This window comes from Gracilinanus agilis, chromosome 1 (genome assembly GCF_016433145.1).
Source record: "Gracilinanus agilis isolate LMUSP501 chromosome 1, AgileGrace, whole genome shotgun sequence".
Taxonomy (NCBI): Eukaryota; Metazoa; Chordata; class Mammalia; order Didelphimorphia; family Didelphidae; genus Gracilinanus; species Gracilinanus agilis.
In genome coordinates, this window is record NC_058130.1 from 207,319,023 (window position 1) to 207,339,632 (window position 20,610).

The 20,610-nt window shown below is 37.5% G+C and overlaps 1 protein-coding gene across 1 annotated transcript in view; it reads right to left on the minus strand.

Moving 5' to 3' along the window:
• Window positions 1–20,610, minus strand: part of SDK1 (sidekick cell adhesion molecule 1) — a 1,179,904-nt gene that overhangs the window by 207,827 nt on the left and 951,467 nt on the right. The window contains 1 exon segment of the mRNA XM_044659951.1: window positions 15,442–15,563. Within this exon segment, the coding sequence (XP_044515886.1) occupies window positions 15,442–15,563 (122 nt within the window).

The window sequence follows — 20,610 nt, forward strand, 5'->3', positions numbered from 1 at the left end:
TGAAGTTTGTAAAGGCAAAATTCTGTGAAGGTAATCTCTATTAGCCGAAGGACATACTATGTGATGATTAAAAGACTGAGGCTTGACTGACATTCAGCAGCTGTTGAATGAAGGGTAAGTTAACATATCTGCTTCAATTTCCTCATAAAATGTCAGTCAGTCATTAAGCATTTAAGTGCCTACTATGTATGAGACAATACATAAAGTGCTGGGTATACAGAAAAATGCCAAAGGCAGACCTTACCCTCAAGGAGGACTCACAATTACTGAAGGAGAAAAGCAATCAAATACACAGAAATAAGCTACCCATAGCATAAATGGGAAATAATTCACAGAGGAAAGGCACTAGAATGAAGGGTTGTTATAAAGAGCTTTGAATGCCAATTAGAGGATTTTGTATTTGATCCTGGAGACAATAGGGAGACCATGAAGTTTACTGATGATGACTTGAGCGGACCTGTGCTAAGAAAAACACTTCAGTAGCTGAATGAGAATGGATTGAGGAAATATTTGAGACAGACAGGTCTACCAGCAGGGTATCAAAGTAGCCCAGGCAAGTAGTGAGACAAGAAGGAACATTCAAGACAAAGCCTTGACAACAGATTGGATGTGGGGAGTGAGGGATAGAGAGGAATCCAGGATAAGTCCTAGGCTTTAAGCCTGAGAGACTGAGAGTATGAAGAAGTTAGGAGTGGGGGAAAGATGAGTTTAGCTGTGTAGACTAATGGGCAGATTAATGCTTATAATACCTCTTTGATTCATAAGTTCATTATAGGGAAAATGCTATTAACATTATTAATATTTTTTTTTGCCTTTGAGGCACCATCGTTTCTAAATACATCTCTTCTTGCAGAATTATCTTTTATAACAAGGAATTTTTAAGATTAAAGGGAAATAGTATTTCAACAAAACTATCACATTTACCAAATCTGAGAGTATGTGCAGTAATCCATACCCATAGTTCCCCACTCTATAAAGAATGAAATGGAAGGGGCTCCTAGGTAGCTCAGCAGATTGAGAGTCAGGCCTATAGATGGGAGGTCCTGGGTTCAAATTTGGGCTCAGACACTTCCTGGCTGTGTGACCTTGGGTAAGTCACTTAACCTAGCCCTTAATAGTTGAGGAAATTGAGACAGAGATTAAGTGACTTTCCCAGAGTCACATAGGAAATATTGAGGCTAGTTTTGAACTCAGACCTTCCTGACTCAAGGCCTAGGGAAAGGATTTTTTTTTATTCCCTTTGTCTATTTTGACTTAATCAATCAAGAACTAAAAGTACCCCTACTTTACACTTAGTAAGCCACTAAGTCACTTACTAGAAAAAGAAAAAGTTCACACCCCCAAAGGCCACAAGCACTGCCCCCCCCTTGGGCAGTGCTAGGCAAATTGGGAGGCTGTGATTGGTTCCCATGAAGTGGGAGAGAGACAGGAAGTGACATGGAAAAAGGGCTATAAAAGGCAAAATCGAGAAGATTGAGATATATTTCTTCCTTGGTTCTTCAGTGAGGAGACTCTCTCTCCCAGTTGGCTCTTTGGTGGGATACTTTCTTCAGTGTGAGCTTTGGTGAAATTCTTGGCAGTCTTAGCCTCCTATGTACTGAAGTGGGCTTTTCAGTGGGCTTTTCAGTATCTCTTGGCTCTTTGGCTTCCTAATTAGAACTTTGGATTCTCGTGAGATTCTCATTAGAATTCACATTCACTGTCTGGAAGCACTAGCATTAGGACATAGGGGTAGCTAGGTAATTTTTTTTCTACCTCTTTCCTATATTTCCCACTTTAAATCTCTACCTTAATGTAAATAAAAGCTGCTAACAGTCATTTTGACCTAAGGAGTTAATTATTTTTCATAAATGGTGACCACAATAATAATTTTTTAATTCTTATATTTGTCAAACCCATTTTTAATGATTACACTTTAATATACCACTTTAATGCTTGGGAAAGTCCATTTTAACCTTAAAGTGCTATAAGAATATTCCAATGCATCTGTGATCTCCTAGGGATGGATATTTTCTGCAATGATTCAGATAGCAGCCCATCCACGTCTGTCTATACAGTGAAATTCTGGTTCATGTCCTCCCAATAGTCTGCCACGAGGTATCCATCCACCCAACATGCTAGGGGCCTTCCAATGTGAGGATAGGCCCAGTTATATCAGCAGGAGTTAGCATCATTATTGATGGTTATGAAGACTGATGTACGTAAGCCAGTGAAGAAAATGGTCTGTATACTTCCAGGTAGTCCATGGAAGTATATACTCAAATTAATGATGTTTGAGCTATTCTGAGGATAAAGAGATGATCCTTAGTTTATAGGTTAGTTGATCTGGGACCTTTTACTTAGCACACCATTCAGTTTTTAAATGTTAAAAGGACATTGAGATCACAATCAGGATGATAATACCTTGCAGTATTAAGTGACTAGAATGGACATATTTCAGTTTGAATATGGCAAGCCACCTTCTGGGAACTTGCCTCAAATATTACCATATTCTGTTGTGCCTTTTCTTTTTTCTATTAATTTATGTGTGTGTGTATTTAGATGCATTGAAAGTTTCATATGTTATCAAAATTCCAGAGGCATTCTTATAGAAGATTTACTGGAGATACCTTTGAAAGCAAATTCCTTCTTTTCCTGTGTGACCTCTCCACCCTACTATTTTTGACTCCTCTTGTTTAATATCCTCCCCAATGCGTGCACGCACACACGTGCGCGCGTACACACACACACACACACACACATACACACACACACACACTCACACAGACACAAACTTAAACAAGAAATAAACAAGTTTGACAAGTGATTTCAGCCCTCATTGTGATACCATTCCTTTCAGCTGTCTTCTTCCTTTCCTTTATGGCATCGTCCCTGTGGGCATTAATTCCATCTGTCCAGCTGCTGCACTACTCCCATGAGCAATACTCTGACAGCCTCGTTGCTCCCTGGCCCCTGTGGACATACATCTGCCTGTTCCCATCACTCAGAGGGGCTGAATGTGCTCTCGGCCACATGCAGCATTGCAGGTTGAGGAAGCATGGCCAAGCAACTCGGCAAGGCAGCTCTTTGGAATTAATGCCAGTAAGGTCAATGGGGGAAATTGGAGACACTTTATGTTTCTCAGCCTTTTAGTAGTTTTCGACTGGCCCTGACTAAGAGAAGTGGAGAAGATCTATCAAGACTTCCAATGGTTCCAGTAGAGAAGAGAGACAAAATAAGGAGCTTCTTTTGTTTTGGAAGAGCAAGAGATTGTGAAAGATGAGAGAATCCCAAATAGGTAACTGGGCAATAGAAGAGACCAGAGAATGACAATGGAGTTCAGGACTAGAGCAATAACATGATTTGTCTCCCAGGTATAGAACTAAATCCTATATTTTGACTAATTAAGATCTTTTGATAATAAGTCAGGCCAGCAATGCCACAAGCAAAAAATAGGAGAACCTGGCATTGTGTTATTGATTGAAGGTTCAATTGAACAATGACTCTCTATTTTGCATTTGGAAGGGAAAAATGCTAAGCAGCCTTTCTGGCAAGTAGGCTCACCCAAGGAGGGTGGCCTTTTCTTCCAGAGAACTGTTTATTTTGTTTACCTAAGATTTAGTGTCTACAACAGATGCTCCTACACCTATGGTGAGGAAGAAGAAAAAAGAGTGAGGGTGGGGAGAAGTTTCCCTTCTGAATATTCTGCTTAGAGGCCTACATTAAAATTGGTATTACCTATGTCAGTGATGGTGAACCTATGGTACAGGTGCCAAAGATGGCACTCAGAGCACTCTCTGTGGGCATGTAGGCCACCCTTCTCCCTAACCCCCTCAGAGTTTGTTACTAGAAAGGCAGGGGGACTTGGGTAGAGTTTCTCCCTTCCCCATCTCCACCACACCTGGTGACATTTTTTCACATCCCTTGCCCCTCTACCCAGTAGCCCAATGGGAGCTCACAGGGGGTAAGATGGGTGGCTCACTAGTGGCAGAGCTGGAGGGGAGCAGGGTGCTCAAACCACTCCCTTCCCCCTCTCTACATGTGCCTCTCATCACCAGCCCCTCTGCCTAGCAGTCTTATGGGAGCACTTCCTTCTTCCCCTCTCTGGGGTAAGGGGATTGGGTGTGAGACTCGATCTCTTGGGCAGCATGGCATGGCACTCAGTCTGGGGGGAAGACCAGTTCAGCACTTAGTCTAGGAGGTAGGGTAGGGGTGGGGCCTGGCACTCCATCTCTAAAAGGCTCATCATCACTGACCTATGTCCATGGTTTGCTTTTTTTTTTTAATGTCTTATTTGGGATGGCAAGATGGCTGAGTGGATAGAGAACCCACCCAGAAGACCTTAGACACTTCCTAGCTGTGTGACCCTGGGCAAATTACTTAACCTCAATTACCTAGCCCTTACTACTCTTTTGCTTAGTGTCTAACCTAAGACAGAAGCTAAGGGTTTATACTAATAATCACTAACATTCCATATAATCTTGTTATGTGCTAAACTTTGTGCTAAATGCTTTATGATTATTATCTCATTTGATCCTCAAATCAACCTTGAGAGGTATAAGTTATCCTCATCTATAAGATGAGGAAATGGAGTCAAATAGCAGTTAAGGGACTTGTTAAGGATCACACGCTAGACAGTATCTAAGGTTGGATTTTAACTCATGTCTTCCTGGCTCTAGGCTCAGAACTTTACCCACTGAGCCACCTAACTACTACTGTTGCTTCCTAAAGTCTCCTTCACTTCAGCCTCCCAACACCACCCAATCCCTCTCTTATAACAAAGAAGTCCAGTTCCGCTATATTAGTGGATAATGTCTGAAAATGAATACTTCCTTATGCATCTATAGTCATTCAGCTCTTTGGAGGAAACACGTATATCTTTTGAATGATTAAACCTTAGATTTTGAGAAACTTAGGTCTTTTGGTTATGATCCAGTATAGTGCATAGCTCTTTATTCTGTGATTAGTTGGAGCCGGCCAAAATCAAAACTCCAGAGACAAATTCTGAAACTGGATCATTCTAAATGGGATTCCTGAGACAAATAATTGCAAAAAAGTAACTTTGTTTTTAAAATTCTAGGAAAGGAATTTAAAATTTTACATAAATTATAACTTTACATATATATTTACATATAAATCAGAACTTTAAAAATCTTTTGGCTTTTTTCTCATAGTTGGACAGATGTTCTTTAATAAGCGCTTACTTTTTTAGACTCTAAAATCATATTCTAATGACAGCTGCTAAAGTGTTACAGTAGTTACAGCATAATAGTAGGCAGTCTTCTGTCCACTAATAATCCACAGGCCTGCAAGGAAAGTAGAAGCTTTTCCTGCTCTAATTTCACATAGGGAAGTAGAATTATGATGTCTTTTTCCCCCCTTTAAATTTTAGATCAGATAAGAGCCCTTTAAAATGCCTATCATAAGAGCAAAAACTCCACATTTCAAATGCCACCTACCAGTAGGCAGGTCATTAGGACCCATTAAGGCCCATACCATTCAGTCACTAAAGTAATAGGAATTGGTGAGCAAGTGACAGGGTCAGTCAGGCAGGGGAAGCATCCAACTCCTTGTTTCTAAGTAAAGCATGTATTTGGCACCTGCTGGCTATAAAACGGGGGTTATTTAGAAACTTTTACTTGTTAAGTAACTGTTCCAGACCCTGCTGGGGCAGCGTGTGGCTTCTGTGAAGTGACAGTTTCCCATCCAGAACAAAGCATTTTTTCATTAGGAAAGGACCTGAGCAAGTCTGGTGCTTAAGGCAGGGTACAAAAGGGGGAAGGGAAGGCCTCTTTCTCCCATTATGTGGATAATAGGTAGCACAATTCCTGCTTTAGAGCCTCAAAGGCCACAGGTAGACAGTCACTGACTAGGCAGTAAACATTACCTACCCAGGCATCTCTAGAGTGCCAGGAAAGGTGATAATGAGAAGGAAAGAGAAATCATAGCAAACTCCAGCTCTATCAAAAATCTATCCTTTCATCCATAACTTCTTTAAAAAAAAAAAAAAAAAAAGACAAGAGCCTCCAAGAACTCATTCCATGGAAACTTGCCAACCCAGCAGCACCCTGCTTATCCAAAATCTTAGTGTCAGCAGGAAAAGTTGCAAAGAAAGCAACTTCCCCAAATACTGAGTCCCCTTTTATTCTGAGTGGCTTTCCCCTGTGCATGAGCCAAATGAAGCTTCCCCAAACGGAGATCACTAGAGGGCACAAAGGATGTGTGAACAGATTGGGAACTTGTGTAGAGATATATCTCTGGCAAAACTGCAGCCAGGCTAGGACAGTACACTGAACTGCATAGCTCTTCTGACAAGCTGGCTATAGCCCTCAGGCAGGTTCAGGGAACAAAATATATGTGAGATCCTGCGAACTGAACTGAATTTTTAAAAGGGCACTACTAAGTATTTCATTGATCTGGCCCTTACTAGGAGAATTCACCTTCAAAACCTGTGTTATATTCTTTTTCTGTCTCTCTCACTCTGTCTCTCTTTTTCACTCTATTAATTGCACTAAGGGAGTTTCCTGGCCTAGGAATTCATTTCCTCTCCTCAATGAAATCAGAGGTCCAGTCTCCATTCCTATCCCTACCAGTGAGCTCATTGACATGCAGAAGTCTTCCTGACTTCAAGGTTACTGTTCAATCTTCTACCCCTAGAAAAATCTTAACCAACAAAAGAATTAGGATGAAATATAATTCAACACAAAGGCATACTCACCTACAAAAGAACAAGATTTTATTGTTGAAATCATGTTTGTCATTCATATTTTAAATAGATACAAGCTTATATATACTTCTATTTAAAAAAACAAAACAAAACCTTTATCTTTCATCTTAGAATCTTTTTTTTTTTAAACCCTTACCTTCTGTCTTAGAGTCAATACTAATTGCAGAAGCAATTAGTATTGTCTTAGAGTCAAGGCAGAAGAATGGTAAGGGTAGGCAAAGGAGGTCAAGTGACTTGCCCAGGGTCACACAGCTGAGAAGTGACTGAGGCCAGATTCGAAACTAGGACCTTCCATCTCTAGGCCTGACTCTCATTCCACTGAACTACCCAGCTGCCCCCCCCTTAGAATCAGTTCTAAGGCGGAAGAATGGTAAGGACTAAGCCACTGAGGTTAAGTGACTTAACCAGTGTCATGCAGGTAAGAAGCATTTGAGGCCAGATTTGAACCCAGGACCTTTCATCTCCAAGACTGGCATTCTATCCACTACACCACTTTGCTATTCTCTTTTATATACTTTGAAAAGAAAGTCTGTAGTGAATAAATATCTCCCCTTCAAGTGCTACCTCAGGTGTCAGTGACAGTAAGTTTTTCTTTTCATGTCATATATTTAAAGATATACACCAGAGACCAAAGAGATCTGATATACTAATGAACAAAGAAGCTACATTAAATCATTAATCTCCTACAGATTTTTTTTATATATTGGTCCAGAAATAAGAGAGAGAAGTCATTGGAAAGACATTATTATAGACAATCTAGCAAACAATCAACAGATGAAATATCTAAGTATGTATTTCATCCCTACCTATCACCATAGTACCCAAATGCTCAGGCAGAGCCATTATATCAGAACAAAAGATGAAGCTGCTTTTGCCCAGATGACCACATTATTATTGGAGGAGTCATTAGAGCCGATGACAGCTCTCCTGTTACACAGCAGACTATTCAAATATAATGTCTCTTTTTCTATTATAAAAAAAGAAATTCAACCATAAAGTTGAGGCTTATTACAATAAAAATGCTGACAGACACTTATCAACAAGGCCACAAATGGCCCTAATGTGCATCAGTAATGAAGAGAGGGAGTGATATAATTAGCTAAAAATTCTTAACTTTGGATATGGAAACATAGGTCAAAAAAATACTTGGTTCATAAACCTGGCAACAGGATAGAAAGGATTAGCATGTGGGTCACAGTCTTCTGGGATGAAATCAATCAGTAATCAATTGACATCTACACACACACACACACACACACACACACACACACATATAAATCCTTACCTTCCATCTTAGAATCATCCTGTATATTGGTTCCAAGGCAGAAGAGCAGTAGACAATGGGGATTAAGTGACTTGAGCGGGGTCACAAAGCTAGGAAGTGTCTGAAGCTGAATTTGAACTCAGGTCTTTCTAACTCTAGGCCCTGAACTCTATTGTGCCACCTAGCTTCCCCCTAAAGTTGTGGACTTGTGTTGAAATTCAGTCTTAGTCCCTTGGTATGTGTGTAACCTTGACCAAGTCATTTAATCTCCTCTGAGCTTCAGTTTTTTTCATCCAAAAAATGAAAAGGTTGTATTAGATGACTTCTAAAGTCCTTTCTATTTCTAAATCTATGATGGTTCTATGATGACAATAAGGCTAATGAAGTAAAGTTCAGTTTCATCCCAAGGGGCAAAGACTATATAGTATGTTACTGAACATTCAGAAGAAACACAAAAGGGCATCAGCAGAGGGATGTATACTGGAAAAGCAGGTGGCTTGGCCATGTTTTATGAACAAGGGCTAATGGATGTGAAGCCTTTGTGCTCTATAGGATTTCGCATGAGACAGGAATTCCCATGGATGAATCCCTTTGGACAATTTTGAGAGAGGGCATGGAAAAGAATCGCAGAAGATGAGACATTATAGACATATCATGGTCTGCATCAGAGGAAGATGTATTCACATCCATGCAATCACAGATACTCTAAGTACCAGATTAATTTATCTGATTAACCTACAATACAAAACACTGAGGGGAAGACACACTGAGTAGGAGTAAGTAGAGAAAAGACCAGGGGCATCCACACAGCATAGTTCCTACTGTCCTCCCTGTCCTAGATTTCAATACATGGGAGTAAGGGGCATGAGCACACCTCTCAGCTTAGAATCAATCAAACACCATTAATAAGTATTCCTCAGTTGCCAGTGGGTTATTGATAACTCATAAAATCATGGTCATAGATTTCCAGCTAGGAAGAAATTTAAAGTCCGTTTAGTCTAACTCTCACATCTTGAATATAAGGAAAGTTGCAGAGATAAGGGTTGCAGAAAGTTCAAATGACTGATCCAAAAGCACAAAGAAAGTGTTAGAGGCAGAATTTGAACTCAGATCTTCTTGACTCCAAGGCTAGCCAATTCACCATGTTGCCTCTCTAACTTCTTATACAAGCTTCCTTTCAGCTTGGCTTTGAGTTCACACTGCTTTTATAAATACAAAAAGCCACTTGATGGGAGGGAAAGATTGAGAATCTTGGAATCAGACTTTTTTCCCCAAAAATTCAATTAAATAAACATTAATTAAGTGCCTACTATGTGCCAGGTACCGAGTTAAACTCTGAGAATACAAAAAGAGTAAAAAGACAGTCCTTGCCCTCAAGGAGTTTATACCCTAATGGGTACTAAGAGGGGTTCAAGCAAGGGTTCCTATAGGAGGTGGAATTTTAGCTGGGCCTGAAAGGAAGCCAGAGAGGTCAGTATTCGGAATGGAGGAGGGCGAACATTTCAGATATGAAAGACAGCCAGAGAGAATGCCTAGAGCTGAAAAATGTAGTGTCTTGTTCACGGAATAGCCAGGAGGCCAGTGTCACTGGACTGAAGAATATGTGTTAGGGAGTATGGTTTGAGAAGGCTGCAAAGTAGGAGGGGGCTAGTTTATAGAGGGTTTTGGATGCCAAAAAGAGCATTTTGTATTTGATGCTTGAAACAAGAGGGAGTCGCTGAATTTGTTGAGTAGGGGGGTGACATGAGACGTGGCATTTTAGGAGAATCGCTTAAGCAGTCAAATGAAGAATGGAGTGGAGAGAAAGGGAAAGACTTGAGATGGGAAGATCCACCAACAGGTTATTGCAATAATCAAGGCATGAGGGGATAAGAGCCTGATATCAGTCGGTGGTAGTATCAAAGGAGAACAAGGAGCCTATTTGAGAGATGTTGGAGAGGTGAAATCGGCAGGCCTTGATAGCAGCTTGGATATGGGGCTGTGAGAGAGAGTGAGAAATCTATGATGGCTCCTAGGTTGTGAGCCTGAGGGACTGAGAGAACAGTGTTGCCCTCTAGAGCAATAGAGAAGGTGGGGGAGTGTTTAAGGGGAAAGATAATGAATTTCGTTTTGAACATACAGGATACTGTATTTTACTGTTTAAATTGAGTGGATTCTAAATATAGCGATGCTAGGATTCTCAATTGATGTGTCCTAGAAAGATCATGGGGAGAGTTAATTAATGTTTTATCTTGATATTTCAAAATCAGTCTCAGATTACTCTCCTTCACATGCTCTCTACACTCTAGACTAGAGTCTAGACATACAAGACTAATCTCTGTCCCTTGTGTTCTAGTCCTTCTCTCTTGTTGCCTTTGCTCAGGCCGTCTTCTTAAAATGGAATGAATCTTCCCTTCCCCAACTGCACCTGCTGATATTGCTCCCTTGTTTCAAACATTAGTTCAGTTGTCTCCTTCATGAAGCTTTCTTGGCTTCTCCCAGCTGAAAGGCCATTCAATCTCTAATCTCTCAATCCAAAGTTCAGACAGCTCCTTTGCCCTTTTCTCATTCCACTTTGTATTCTAGTTAAATGTGATGACATCTGATTAGGCTGCAAGCTCTTTGAGTATAGGAACTATATCTTATTTTATCTTTGTATTCCCAGTGACTTCATGTAGTTGAAGGCAAATACAAGTTTGTTGAATTGAACAGACAGCTTACCTCTCTCTTTGTTAGGAATTAACATCCCCATTGTAACTTCAAGAAAAGAGCATCATTGAGAGAACATAAAAGAGAAAATATAAAAAGTTTGTGGGACATTTCATCTCATATATTTGTATATTATCTCTTTCCAAAAGGATCTGCAGGTGTTTACCAATAAGAATTCATTGATGAGTAAAAATGTAATGATAAAAAAAGAACAGAGTCTACCTAAGAGGAGCAGAAGGAGTATTTGCTATCAGGGCTAGAATGGAGAATATTATGATACTCAGTGCATACATTTGGCTCAGAGTTTTCTGGCACTTAAGGCAAAGAAGGGGGATGTTTGGTTATAGAATTTTCATTATTTGGCAAGTAAGATGTCTTCAGAGACAAAATGTTTCCCTGAAACTAACCTCAAACAGAAATTGATTGTGAGAGTCTTGGAAGAAAGGACAGGTTAGGGAAACATAATATCCTCTATGTGTACTAGGTACCTGAGTATAAATCTAAGGTCTTCAGTTAATATCATAAAATCCAAGAGAACATTGGATTCAGAGTCACAGATTTGGGGTTAAAATCCTGTCTTTTCCAATCCTAATATCTCTGGGTCTCAGTTTCCTCATTTGTAAAGTGAGGAGAATTGGACTGGGCTCTCTTTGAAGTGGCTTTCTGTTCAGAATCTGTGATCCTGTGATTCTGAGTCACTTAATGTCTTTGGGCCTCAGTTGTCCTTATTCGGGGGACAGACTAGATGAGCCCAGAGGTCCTCGCTGGCTCTAAATTTAAGTTTAAGGCTCTATGATTGCTACATAAAGTCCATAAAGAGATAAAGCCAAAGTTACCTTAAGTTTTTGCTTTCATGTGGGAACATGCCAAGATTAACAGAAGCCTCCCAAGGTACCTTGAGCTCATGAAAATAGCCTACGTGTGGATTTCTCCCAGTGACCATTCTGAGTGCTCCATTTCCCTTATTCCTTAGTTACAAAGAATATGGCGCTAAACAGACATGAGGTTTATTTTACTAGCATTTTAACACTCTTGAAAACAGTTCCTTTAAAGAAAATGGCCACTCCTATTATGCACAAATAAGCATTAAACGGTGAGGGGCTTTTTGGGGGGTGGTTTTTATTTTTTTATTTTTGCATTTTTAGAATGGAAACAGTTTTGCTTGCACCCAAAGCATTATCACTAACATCTTCATTAGAGAAAATCGCATTCAGAGCTATTTCTTTTGAAGGCTGTATTCTAGCTATTACAACACAGCAAATGGTTGTAAGCTGCAGGGGTTTGCCAAGGTACTGAAGCAGACTACTATAAATGGCAAATGAAAACGTCCAACATTTGAATCGAATCCTTTAGCTGTACAAATGTGGGAAAAGGCATTTTGCTCACTAAAAAGCCAAAGGTTACCAATTTAGAAAGAGCATCAAGGAATTTAAAAAAAAAAGTCTTTTAAAAGCTTCTTTTCCTCCTCACCCCTGGTCCCCGCACATCCATATATATATATATATATATATACACACACACACACAGAAGTGAGCATCAGCTTCTCACTCAGACTTTCAACAGTGAGCCTTCTGTTACTTGGAATCTTTTTCTCTTCTAATTCACCAAAAATAAACCTAAATAGTAAAATGTTTCTGGCATACTTCCAAGAACTGATCAAAATGTAAAGACGACTTCTTTACATAGAAAAAAAAATGGCTACACACCTGGATTAAAGGGACCAAATAAAGGAAACTTTATTGTAGTTTTGTTATTGTGAATCCTTTAAATGTATTTTATTTTGAACCCTCATCATATAATTATTCATGGCTTATCAATACCGGAAAGGATCCACTTAATTCACTCCCTTGATTTTTGCGGATAGTGGAACTGAGGCTCAGAGAAAGAAGGTGTGAGGTCTAGACTAGAACCCAGGGTTTTCTGTCTCCATGTCCAATCCTGTTCCTACCAAACTATACTATTAGGGGGACTTGGGGTAGTATATTTTTATTATCCTCATTTTATAGATGAGGAATGCACTCTAGTGGAGTGACTTGAGTCTGATTACACAGTTGGTTAAGTCGATGGCAGAGCTAGAATTCAAGGCCAGGTCTTTTGACTCTTCCACCTGTGCCAGAGAACAATTAAAAGGTCAAACATCCTGCAGGCTTTTAAGTGCTATATACATTTCAGCTGTTACCTTGATAGCTTCATAATGTGATTGAACCTGGGCATATAGAAAGAATCCTTAGTGTGTGTGTGGCCATTAGAGACCCTAGAGAGAAGAAGTAGATGAAAATTGCAGAGGCCCATGGTCTACCATTGTTCTACCTCATTTTTATATGAAAGGTGACTTAGATGTTGGAAGAACCATAAGGCCAAGGGTTATTTGAAGAGTTCCACATCCACTAGATTGTTAAAAGGGAGTATGTATTCGCCAGTTGTGAGACAAGCTAGCAGGTTTGCGTATTGCAATGTATTGGTTAAACACAGCTGATAATGTTCATCAGATAAAAACATTAGGTTTTTCATGATAAATGAGCAAATGATTGAAAACTAGTTCAACTTGCTCATTAAAAAGAATAGATGTCAACACAATTAAAATGGAATGACAGCCTATTGATAAATTTAACCCAGATATTTGAGGATATAAAATATAAATCTTTCATGAGGCAGGCAGAAATGAAAAGGGAACATATTATAACCAAAGAGGGGAAAAAAGAATTAATCAAGTATGCATATAAAGGCCTGCACTAGACACTTTGGCACAGTATAGGTTCCTATAATGCAATTATAATGCAAACCCTTGAATGATGTAATGTATGGCATTATCCTATATTTCCCCTTTTGACTGATGCTAATACTCTTAAAGATAGTAGGGAAAGAGCCTGTCATTTTGATCTAGTGAGATTTAAAATGAATCTTCTTTTTTTGAAGTTTTTTTAAACCTTTACCTTCCACCTTAGAATCAATACTATATATTGGTTCCAAGGCAGAAAAGAGGTAAGGGCTAGGCAATGGGGGCTAAGTGACTTGCCCAGGTCATACAGCTAGGAAGTATCTGAGGCCAAATTTAATCCAGGTTTCTAGGCCTTGCTCTCAATCCACTGAGCACTCAGCTGCCCCCACAAATATTCTTTTTTAAGGATGAAAGTTCACCAAAGAAGGCCTCATACATAGTGAACCTCATACAGAGTGTCATTCTTTTTAATCCTCTTAAATAGTCCCAACTTCTGCAATACTACAAGGATAGTTCACTTTTTGCAAAAACAACAAACTGTTGTAAAGAAAATATAAAATAAACAATATCTTTTCATTGGCTTTCATAATCATTTCACAAATGAGATGGGTAACTCTAACTGCCTTGCTTAGGAACAAAAGGTTAACATTAGTTGTTTCAAAAAAGCAAATAACTGATGCACCAATTTCTCAGTTTTCTTCTCTCAGAAAGGTAGAACCAGGATCTGTGAATCTTGCTGGTTTTTTTTTTTTAACCCTTAACTTCTGTGCACTGACTTATAGGTGGAAGAGTGGTAAGGGTAGGCAATGGGGGTCAAGTGACTTGCCCAGGGTCACACAGCTGGGAAGTGTCTGAGGCCAGATTTGAACCTAGGACCTCCCGTCTCTAGGCCTGGCTCTCAATCCACTGAGCTACCCAGCTGCCCCTAATCTTGCTGTTTGTACCTTGCACAACCATCAGCAAACACACTTCTCAATCAGATTAGAAGCCTTTTAGGGATTAGGACCATATCATAAAATATTTTCATAAGACTGCTTAGAAAAATGCTGAGCACAGACTACTGTGTGATGAATGTGTTTGTTGATTTATTACATATATAAACAACTGCTCTTCACACCTCACCATGACTACAGCAAGATCTAAGCAACTGAGGAACAACTCTTATATGCTTCCAGAATTTCAATAAGAATTTCAATTTCAATCTTTCAGGATGGTACACTGAATAAGTTCCTGTATTTTCTAATTTTGTATGATGAATTTTCACCAATTCAATGTTATAAAACTCAAGTAAAGCTCAAATAATAATAAAACACCCTTGTTCAATGGCAGAGATTGCCAAAATTTATTGTATAGAAATTATTTTGAGAATATAAGAATGGCTGTGGTCCTTCTCCACCTTTAGCTTTTCATCTTTTTCTTTTGTCAGAAAATAAAACAATTACTACTTTTTCCTTGTCTGATTACCTTATTTTAGGGCTATTATTTGGCCTGTTTTCCTGAATTTTTAGATGTCCTGTCATTCATAATTCATAGGAAATACTTAATCTTCAGGAGAGAATTTAACTATTGCTTTAGATAAAAGAATCAAAATAAATTCTAAAGCTACACAGAAGAGGAAAAATGAGATAAAAGAATAGGGCCATGTTGTATTAGTCCTTTGGAATGATTTAGTTAATGTAGCATTGGTAGAGAGCTATAGCAGTGCTTTTCAATTCAAACTATGCCACAAGTAAGATAACTACATTTTCCACTAATGATTTTCCTTAGCTAAGGGGAAAGAAACCCAGGAGCAAAAAGGGAGGCAGGATGACAGGAATGGGACATAGGATAAAGGAAGAGGCAGAGTTAGGCTTTTCATTGAAGAGACTGAAGAAAGCAAGAGATCTGAGAAATGTAGGGAAGTATTTTTAAGTTAGTTATTTTTTCTCTTGAATTTAAGAAATAGGGCCCTTGCCTCTTAAAACCTATAAATTATATAACCTGGTATTTTTTCTCTCTATTGAAGTATCAAATGTTACTTCTAATCAGGACTATTTCATATTACATTTTAAATTTAATACCTACCTGTCCCTCTACTATCCATCTGGAAATAGAGGTTTTCCCATCATAACCAGGTCGGAACTGCAGTGTTGCTGATCGAGGACTTATATTGGAAATCACCAGATTGGAAGGAGCTCCGGGAAGTTCTAAATATGAAAGAGAAGGAAAAAAAGGCAGAAAGTTAAGCTGTAAGGTCTCAGGCCTTTATGCATATTATACAAGTCAATGATGGTAGTCATTATTTCTTCAGTAAACATCTTTAAATTACCTACTTCAATAAAAACAACTTGCTAATAAGAATCATGACCAGTGAAGCTTTATAAGCAAGATCAAAAAGTTATGATTTGTATAATGAACGTGAGGTTCAAGTTATAGATCAGTCACCCAAAGCCCCTCTTAATCAGAATCAGTACTCAGAGGTGTTCTTAATATGACCTATTGGATTATAAACTTCCTGGTGGACAGAGGCCAAGCCTTAATTATCTTTGCACTTTCCATAGACCCTACCACAGCCTTGAAGATAAAAGGTTCTTTAAAAATTGGGGAATGGCTGAATTAAAGAAAAATATGACCCTTTTTGCATCCTCAAATGTTGCAGATAATTGAATACCCCAACCTGTTGTCTTACAATTCCACATAGGTAATGAATGAGATGAGAAAAAGGGGAAGAGAGCACTTGATAAAGCACTGTTTCTAAGACAAGAAAATGTAAATGAGTATTATTATGTGTAATGGGAATAAGCTAGAAGCCTTCCCATTAAGATGAGGAGTGAAGCAAGGATATATTAGCATTTCTATATATTATCAACAAAGTCCAGCAGGAAGAGTTAGAAAGTGAAATTCCACTTAAAATAACCAAAGACAATATAAATACATGGAAGACTACCAGCCAAGACAAACCCAAGAAGTATATGAGCATAATTACAAAATTCTATTCATACAACTGAAATCAGTTCTAAATAATTGGAGAAATAGTCATTGTTCATGGGTAGGCTGAGCTTAAATAATAAAAATAACAGTTCTACCTAAGTTAATTAATTTATTCAATGCCATACCAATCAAAATACCAAAAAACAAAAACAAAAACAACAAACAAACTTTATAGAGCTAGAAAAAATAATAAAATTATTTTTAATAAATAAAATTTTTAATTTAAATTTAATTTAATTTAAAAATGACAAAAATGACAAAATAAAAAATAAGTCAAATATATAAAGAAAATTGATATAAAAATAAAATGTAATGAAAGTGGCCTAGCAGTACCAGATTTCAAACCATAATTACAAAGAGGTAATCATGAAGACAATCTGATACCAATTAAGAAATAGAGTGGTTGAACAGTGGAATAGATTAACCATACAGTTTATACAGAAGTAAATGGCCATAGTAATTGAGTGTTTGATAAATCATTGAGAAAAAATTGCTAGGAAAACTGGAAAGCAGTTTGGAACAAGCTAGGTATTAACTAAGATCTCATACTATATTCCAAGATAAGGTTAAAATGGGTACATGATTTAGACATAAAGGGTATGACATAAGCAAATATGGGGAACATGGAAAATTTTACCTGTCATAGCTATGAAAAAGGAAAGAATTTATGACCAAAGAATACAGAAAAAACATTATGGGATATAAAATTGATAATTTTGGTTACATGAAATTGAAAGGGTTTTACACAAACAAAACCAATGTAGTCAATATAAGAAGAAAAGTAGAGAACTAAGGAAATAAAATTTTCTGATAAAGGCATTATTTATTAAGTATATAGAGAACTAAGCCAATGTATAAGAATACAAGTTATTCCCCAATTGATTAAAAATGGTTGAAAGATATGAATAAGTTGTTTTCAGAAGAAGTCAGAGCTATCTATAATGATATGAAAAAAATGCTCCTGATTACTATTGATTAGATAAATGCAAATTAAAACAAATCTGAGCTACCACCTCATACCTATCAGTTTGACTAATATGACAGAAAAGTAAAATGACAAATGTCAGAAGGGATGTGGGAAAATTGGGCCACTAATGCACTGTTGGAGTTATAAACTGATCCAATCAATCTGGAGACTAATTTGGAACTATGCCCAAAGAGTTGTAAATATTTATATACCCTTTGATCTAACAGCATCACTATTATACCTGTACCTCAACGAGATCAAAGAAAAAGGAAAATAACCTATATGTACTAGAAAATACTTATAGCAGCTCTTTTTATGGTAGCAAAGAATTAGAAATTGAATGAATGTCCATCAATTGGGGAATGGCTGAACAAGCTGTGGTAAATGATTGTGAAGGAACACTATTTTACTCTAAGAAATGATGAGCAGGATATTTAAAAAAAAAAACTGGGAAGACATATGAAGTGATACAAAGTGAAGTGAGTAGAACCAGGAGAATGTCATACAAAGTAATGGCAATACTGTATGATGATCAGCTGTGAATTACTGAACTATTCTCAGCAATACAATGATTCAAGATAATTTCAAAGGATTTGTGATGAAAAATGCTATTCATGTCTTGAGCAATAACAAAGTCTAAATGCAAATTGAAACATACTTTTTATTCTTTATTATTATTATTATTATTATTATTTTGGTCTATAGTTGCTTTCTCAACATGATTAACATGGAAATATTTTGCATGACTACACATGTATTATCTACATCAAATTGCTTGCCTTCTTATGGAGTGGAAAGTGAAGGGAGAAAATGTGAACTCAAAATTTAAAAATTCTAATGTTAAAATATTTTTGTTTATATGTAACTGAGAAAAAAATGGAAATAAAGTATATTTAAAAAGATGTAAATTGGTGTCCAGCACTTGAGCTTGCAGTTTTCTGGTTCCTGTTTCCAGGACAATCAAATTCAGGTAGACACAGATAATTTCCACACTTTTCTATTTTGTCTTTTCTTCCAATAAAACTAGGGAAAGAAGGGCATGGGTTGTGTTTCCTGATATCTGCAGTTACTTTTGGTCTAGGATAGCTATATAATAGCCGTCCTTTAACACAAGATTTTTAAATAGTTAACTACTTATCTGGAATTACTTATAACTATAAAATGAAAAGTTTCAAAAAAATTGATACTATCTAAATCCTTAAGAGTAATTCAGTAAAAGAATGCATAATTTAAAAGAATTTGACACAAAAAAATGAGACAGAGTTAAGAAAAAGAAAAAGCAATTAGTTCATGTTGCAGAAAACTCCATCAGATGACAACATGTCTGGGTAACAGTTCACCAATTTCTCCTTCCTGGGGATATTTAAAAGGAGCCTCCATATAGGAATAATAACATTATTTTGGTGATTATTCCAATATTGACATAGGTAGAGATGACAGAATTTCAAAGCTTCTTGTCATATCTAATTTTAATGAATTTTGGGCAGAAAATGTTTAAATCCAAAAAAGAGTGATTTTTTTGGAAAGATTTTTCTACATTTCTCAGAGCTTCTGATTCTTTAAATCATTCTTTGTCCATTAAACAGATATAGATGTCAAGCTTAGCAAACAGAATCTAGTGACATCATTGTCATCATCATCATCATATGACTTTTGCTTTAATCCAATTACCAGAATGTGCAATGGCATTTTATGACCTCTTTTCAGTTTCAGGTGATCTACCCTGAAAATGTAGCAATAGGAACTCAATAGCTTTCCTTAACCATGGTTATCAACCATTTATTTAATACAGTTGTGCCTCATTTCCTCATCTAATTCTCTGTTCTGTACATTACCAGGTGTATTGCTAAGCACAAAAATAGAGAAGAAAGAGATTTCCAGAGGTCAGCTAGTCCATTTTCCTTCTCCCTGCTAGGGTTGTACATAAAATTATACAATACACATGCAGATTTATTTCATTTTACACAATGGATTTGCTCTAAAAATGTTATGCACACAGAGCTTGTGATTTGAATCATCATTATGTTAACAATAAAAATTTTTCATCTACTAACATCTTTATTGTGGCATAGAGGTAACTCTGGGTTCCCCAAAGTTATACCAAAAGGGTGCAACTTCCAGAAGGTTCTGCTAAGCCAAAGGTATTTCCAGTATAGACTCAGTAGATGAACAAACTACTGAATTTTGGCCTGGGTAAATCTGAAGATCAACACCAGGAAGTTGGTCAGCCAATCAAATCAACAAGCAATCATGTTTCTTATCAGCCAGGTACTACTACTATAAGCACTAGAGATACAAAGAAAGGCAAAAAACAGTCTCTTTTCTTTCTTTCTTTTTTTTTTTAAACCCTTACCTTCCATCTTCGAGCCAATACACAGTATTGGCTCCAAGGCAGAAGAGTAGTAAGGGTAGGCAATGGGGGTCAAGTGACTTGCCCAGGGTCACACCGCTGGGGACGTGTCTGAGGCCAGATTTGAACCAAGGACCTCCCGTCTCTAGGCCTGGCTCTCAATCCACTGAGCTACCCAGCTGCCCCCAACAGTCTCTTTTCTTAAAAAATTTATAATCAAAGCAAAGAGATAATATCTGAACAACTATGTGTGTGCATATATATATATATATATACATGTATATATGTAATATATACATATTACAAATTTGAGATGTTCTAAGAAAGAAGGCAATAAGGTAAAAAAAGAAAAAAGCCAGGAAAGGTTTCTTCTGGAATGTGGAATTTCAGATGAGACTTAAAAATGTTTTTAACTTTTATTTTCCATGTTGATTCCGGATTCCATATTGATACACTTTTAAATAACTGTTTTGTGATCATATTTTGTGATACATGTTGACTTATGCTTATATAAGATCAATCTGACACCTGAGTAAAGGATGAACTAAAGTAAAATGAGCCTTGAGGAAGGGGATCAATAATCTATTGAAATAGACTTTGGTGAGGTGATAAGGACCATCATGGTTTTCCTTTCAATCCCTGACTACTGATACTCATAAATGAACAAATAAATGTATGGAAGAGCATTTATCAAGTGCCTGCTATGTGCCAAATACAGAGAAAGGACACAAAGCTAAAAGGACAGTGATGGGTACCTAATGGAGTAGATCGACACAGCCCAACCACAAACCATGGCAAAATTGATTTGATTATGGTTCATGATTCCAGAAGAGGAAAAGGATGAAAAGGAAAGCATAGACATGAGAGAGGCAGGTAGGAGGTAAGTTAGTCCTTGGGAGATGTCTATAAAGTAGTCTTTACTTTACTAGTCTGACTTGCATATCAG